At 43.5% G+C, this 6,000-nt stretch overlaps 1 protein-coding gene across 3 annotated transcripts in view; it reads right to left on the bottom strand.

Annotated features, from left to right (window-relative positions):
• zbbx (zinc finger, B-box domain containing) overlaps positions 1-6,000 on the bottom strand; it is a 77,068-nt gene that overhangs the window by 32,296 nt on the left and 38,772 nt on the right. For all 3 annotated transcript variants that reach the window (XM_046074771.1, XM_046074770.1, XM_046074772.1), the window contains one exon: positions 2,801-2,892. In XM_046074771.1, the coding sequence (XP_045930727.1) occupies positions 2,801-2,892 (92 nt within the window). The remainder of the gene's footprint in view (positions 1-2,800; positions 2,893-6,000) is intronic.

The raw sequence follows: 6,000 nt of genomic DNA, 5'->3' as shown, positions 1-6,000 counted from the left end.
CGCTCCAAGAGGCTTTTTTGTGCGTCTGGACAAGATACACGTACCACAGAAAATTCGTGCACGTAGGTGAAACGTGCGGCGGGGGCTGCTTCGTTAAAGGTCACTTTCTGTTGCCAGCAGGTGGCGCTATGACTGTGGGTGAATGTCGGCATGTACATGTGTTCAGGGCGGGACTCTCATCCTACATGTACAGTTTGGTCCAGATGTGAGCATGTACACTGAAGTTACAACAACTTCCTGTTTCATTGCGAATCATCGACGCCACAGACACGCCCATTGACGAAAACTCGCAAATAGCACAACTTTTCATCGTCAATGCCTTTAGAAGGCACAGCAGAAATTTGACGTCGATCCGACTAAATCCCTAGGAGGAGTTCGTTAAAGTACGAAGTGTGTAAATCATCCAAAAATGATTTGGTCAATGAAATGGCCATAAAATTCAAAATGGCCGATTTCCTGTTGACTTTAGGCTATGGGTTCTTGAGGCTTTTTTGTGCGTCTTGATACGATACATGTCCCCAGAAAATTTCGTACATGTAGGTTGAACGTGAACGAGGGGCTAATCATTTCCAATTTTCTAGGTGGCGCTAGCGAGTCATTTTGCCACGCCCATGTGCGAAACTTGTAGAATACGAAATTTTTCACCGGTTCTGACATGTTTGCAAATTTTGGTGAGTTTTCGAGTATGTTTAGGCCATGTCATTTGGGCCTACTTTGCAAAAAAAAAATTTAAAAAAAAAAATCCGAGCAACGGTCGTGCTCGGGCCCTAATAATGACGATAATAATTTTGGTCCTGCATCCTTTGCACTCTGCTCATTGCATGTCTCAATCTGTCTATATTGTTTTTGTTGATAGTGTGTACATATGTGTTCTCTATACTGTAGTGTGTGTCTGATTTTATTATTGTATTGTTGTATGAGTAAGCACATTGTGAGCACTGTACAATCCTGAGTCAAACTCCTCGTATATGTACACATACCTGGCAGTAAAGTTGATTCTAATTCTGATAAGATGTGATTAGTTGTAGATGAATTGTACATTAGGCTACATGGTTGTGCTCTGTAAGTGAAAAACAGGCTACAGGTTTATTGTTGATGGTGCAATGTTACAGTTTTATTTAGTCACTGGATTTGGTGTTGACTTACAGTAGTTTAGAAGCTGTCATTGATTGCATTGCACATTACATGGTTGTGCTCTGTAAATGAAAAACAGGTTACAGTTACAGAATCCCCCATAACGAAACAGTTTTATAAGCTGCCTGGATTGGACGCAGCAGGTGATACAACATTCATTATAACCACGAGAGACTTGAGACTTGACTTGGACTCTAGCTCAAAGACTTGAGACTTGACTTGGACTCTAGCTCAAAGACTTGAGACTTGGACTCTTGCTCAGAGACTTGAGACTTGACATGGACTCTAGCTCAGAGACTTGAGACTTGACATGGACTCTAGCTCAGAGACTTGAGACTTGACTTGGACTCTTGCTCAAAGACTTGAGACTTGACTTGGACTCTTGCTCAGAGATTTGAGACTTGACATGGACTCTAGCTCAGACACTTGTGAGCATCTCTGGTGTCTAACAATAAACAAGAATGTCACCTAAAGTTCAAGTGGTATGTAATCAAGTCCTTCTACAAAACAAATGTTTTGTTCTAGGTCATACTGGGAACGTGGGTAGAACCAAAATGCAGGAAGAGAGAGAGTGATTTGTATGTTTGGAATGGGATTTATAAAGGTCCAACCCATGGTTGAATGGCAGTCATTATTAAAGATGCTGGGGCAGGGAGAGCAGGAAGTGTAAAAAGTACAAAGCTGCCCATCTGCCAGAGTTGTAGTACTTGTGAGACAGGCACTGTTTCAAGCTGCATAGTGTTACTTCTTAGACTGTTGTTAAGGCATCTCTGATTTATTAGGTCAGGCACAGTGGAGAGCTGCGAGATATATTGTTTATTTATAATGTGCACCATAGTCCTTTAAGGACACTCCAGTTACTAAAAAATATTCATACTTCCAATTTACTGTGTCAAATCTGTGTGGTTGTCTTGTCATATATTAAATGTGTCTTTGGGGAGCACAGAGAACCATTTTGACCTCAAAGATTTTAGAAACAACTATTTGAGATAGACAGCTATGGGAAGGAGGGCAAGCAAGGACTTGCAGATCCTAACAAGTGCGAGATTGGAGTGAATCTTGATTGATGTGATGAGAGGCAGTTGACAGCCCCAGGGTCCAGAGGTTTGGAAGGGGAGAGATAACCGTGGTCTACCCGTCTCCTGACAGCCTCGGCTGGGGGCCAGACAGCCAGGACATTCCTCTGACTGATGAGCCCCAGGCCCTGAGCTTCAGACTACAGGCCAACCCCACCCCCCTCTCCCTGCCCCATTCCTTACCCAGGCAGAGTGCAACCTGTCAGGCATAAGCCGCCTCTAACGGCCCTCTGCCCACACAATCACAGGCAGTGATTACCCGTCACACCGCCACGGATGGATGGGCAGGCACTGATACGTCTGACCCGCTGAAGGCGAGAGGTTTTTTATTGTGTGTTTGTATGTGTGTCTGATCTGTGTGTGTGTGTGTGTACGTGTGCACGTGCAGGTCATCTGTAAAACCTCTCCGTCTTCAGCTGTTTCTTTGTTTGGTCTGAGAGCCTGATCGTGTATGTACATCAGAAAAGTGGTGTGTACAGCCATAGTACACACCTGTCATTGCTGCGTGTCTACATCCTATTTTAATGTCAGAGGTGCTCATGGACATACAGACACGTGTGTGTACGTGTGTGTGCATGCATGTATATTACCTGTTAAGCTGCTTACAGTCTCCTCCTCAGTCTTAGGTAGTGACTTATCTGTACCAAAGGCCAATGACGGACGATACGTTTCAAATGGTGTTCTGGAAACAAAAAATCATGTATAAATCAATACTAAATTAATAAAAATCAACCACAGACCCATGGACTCTAGACCAGCCACCAGAAAAAAAACAATATGGACAGAGTAACAATTCTTATTTTCCTCTTCTCACTCTCACAAGGTCAACACACTACTAATGGACACAAACACATATGAGACACTGAGGCAAGACCCAACCAGCGGATACAAGAAAAAGGCCATAGAATGTCTACAACAGCTACAGAAACAACACCATCTCCCGTGAACAATATTACCGTTTGTATCCTGGAGAAGCCATTCCATGCATTTATGGACTACCCAAGATACACAAAGAAGACCTGCATCCCCACCACAGAAGCAGTAGAAACCGTAAGGAAACGGCGAACATCAAGTTCACACGAGAAGATGTCCACAAAACAGCCTTCTTGGACTGCGCTGTACACATTGAAGAGGAGCAAATTGGTGTTTACAGAGAACCCACACACACAGACCAACCTACTCTTCGATTCCCACCACCCACTGGAGCACAAGCTAGGGGTCATGAGAACACTGCACCACAGAGCGGAAAACATACCAACAACTGCCCAAGCCAGAGAGAAGGAACAGAAACACCTGAAGGGGGCACTTACAGCCTGTGGATACCCTAAATGGACCTTTGTGAAAACAGCTACAAGATCCAGGAAGAACAAAACTACAGGGGAGGAGGAAAAGAAGGTCAAACGCAACAACATTGTGATTCCATACGTGTCTGGAGTATCAGAGAAACTCAGGAGGAATTACAACAAACACAATATCCCTGTGTTTTTTTAAACCCAAGAACACACTAAGACAGATGCTGATACACCCCAAAGACCGCACCCCAAGCACAAGAAAAGCAATCTAGTGTATGCGGTCCAATGCAGTGAGGAATGCACAGACCTCTATACTGAGGAGACTTATTTGCAATTTATACTTCTGCATCAAATCGACGGCGTAGCCCCCTACCCTACACCGTCACCTACGGCGTAGCCTGACGTGCACCTCCTCAAAAATGTAACTACTCGTCGAGGCAACGCAGATCGTAAGCACTGTGATTGGTCAGCTGGGTAGCTTCGCAATGCCTCCGAGCCGACAGGAAGTGCCCGTGCTTTGAAGTAACTTTTATTAGTGGCCAAAATGGCGGCTGTAACACGGTGGATCAATATATTTGACCGCCACCACCTGAGCGAAATCAGAATGGGATCCATTCTGTCGATAACATTTGAAACGGTTATACCAGCCGCACGGATATAATTTTACCCCCATTCACGTTAGCGGAGGGCTAAACCGGAAGTTAGCCTGCTCGGGCCGGCAAAAGTCAACACAGTGGACGCTGTAGCACTACTGCTGACTAGCGTTTGGGGGTGTAATCACAGAACGCACAAATATAAATGCATGGCCCTACGCAGGACTATAAATCAAGCGTAAACAACCACTACACAAACGCATGGCTCAACACAGAAGGGCCAACTCCTCAGGTCAAGATATTGGCCTCAAGTGAGGATGCCAACGATGGTCGTTCAGTCTCGGCCTCAGGTAGTCCTAACTACCATAACAGCCAGGAACACTAATGAACCAGCAGTATCGACGATCCTGGCAAACGACCCCTCTAAGTTTAAATAGCTTAGTTTCCCTACCAGTCAGTCAGAACAGAAGAAGTCCTTTGGATGAGGGACGAAACGTCTTCTAGTATCTTCACCCAAGTACAGTAGCCCTTGACTTCAACCTTTGCACTCTTCCCACTCCCATGACTCCTTTGTTTTACTCCATTATCCTGAAACCTGGATGACTAAATGGATAGATAAATGTACTGATGGATACATGCATATTTTCTGGTTTTGTTCTCTTCAGAACAGTTAATTACTTTGCAGCTCTATAACAAGAGACAGATGCATTGGAGGGAGGACAAGTAGGTCAAAAGTTGCAAAGAAAACTCCTGCACACTGTCGAACCTGAAAAAATATATATTAACAACGGCAAAAGGTCTGGTTTTGTTCTCTTGTCAGATCATTCTACTGTAGCCAACTCTAACCAGCACAGCATATGTCATTCATGCTGTCCCTCTTTATCCCCCCCTTACCTCTATTACTTCCTTCATAGTCTAATCTGGCCAAAGTGCAATGCCAGTGAGAGAGACTATGAGAAGCGCCAAGCTGGCCAAAAGGGGTGACTGGGGAAGTTACTTGTAGTTTATATTTTTTCTTCTTACTTGGTATATCCTCAAACTTGGCAATGTTTATCTTTTCTCTGTCTATTTAATGTACTCAGAGGGTTATATTTAATCCTGTCTCTCACATCCCTTTTCTTATCTCCTTACATACAGTACTTTACATGCAGTAGCCTCACTAGCCTGAGGGTGTTTGCATTTAGGCTTTTGGCAGATCACAGGAAAAGAAAGAATGTTGTTCTTCTGCACTCCTCTGGTCTAGCAATTTTATCTCTTCGAGATACATGTTTGAATCCATCTTAATACAAAATATATGTTATACATAATACTAAATTATTTAGATATATTAAAAAGGTACAAGACGGATCTCAGGATAAAGAGACCTTCAACCAGTTGAGCCTGATTTAAGCATCCACAGTGCATGAACTAACTCTGGTGAAGTGTTCTTGAGGAAGGAATTCCTACTAAATTGCCCTACACGCTGAAAGGAAGAGCTGGAGGAAAGATTCCCTACAGAAATTTATACAGTGCCAAATTATTTACAAGTGAGATACGGTATGACTACCTGGATGGCTTCATTTAGGTTTAAGCATTATTTAAACACATCTTAAACTAATGGAAATACCCTTGTTTGTAGCCCTCTGCAATAAAGCAAAATAAAAGCAAGAGTGATTAGACAAAGATGAACCCTTAAATAGGACAATTATTGCTGCTATATTTGCCCTGTGCACAGCGGGTTAGCTCAATCAAATTTGACATTTGTGCCAAAAGTGCTTTATGGAAGTCATCGTATCTATCAGAGGTGATATTTCGACCATTACTCCAACTGTTCAAGCCTCTATTTCTGTACTCCAAGCTAAAACTTTGGCTCTTAGGAACTCTGTGGCACAGGTCAAATTAACAGCTTCAGACCGGTCAGACCTG

This window comes from Micropterus dolomieu, linkage group LG17 (assembly GCF_021292245.1).
Source record: "Micropterus dolomieu isolate WLL.071019.BEF.003 ecotype Adirondacks linkage group LG17, ASM2129224v1, whole genome shotgun sequence".
Taxonomy (NCBI): domain Eukaryota; kingdom Metazoa; phylum Chordata; class Actinopteri; order Centrarchiformes; family Centrarchidae; genus Micropterus; species Micropterus dolomieu.
Note: the sequence above shows the minus strand (reverse complement) of the source record. Positions and strands in the feature narration are given on the sequence as shown.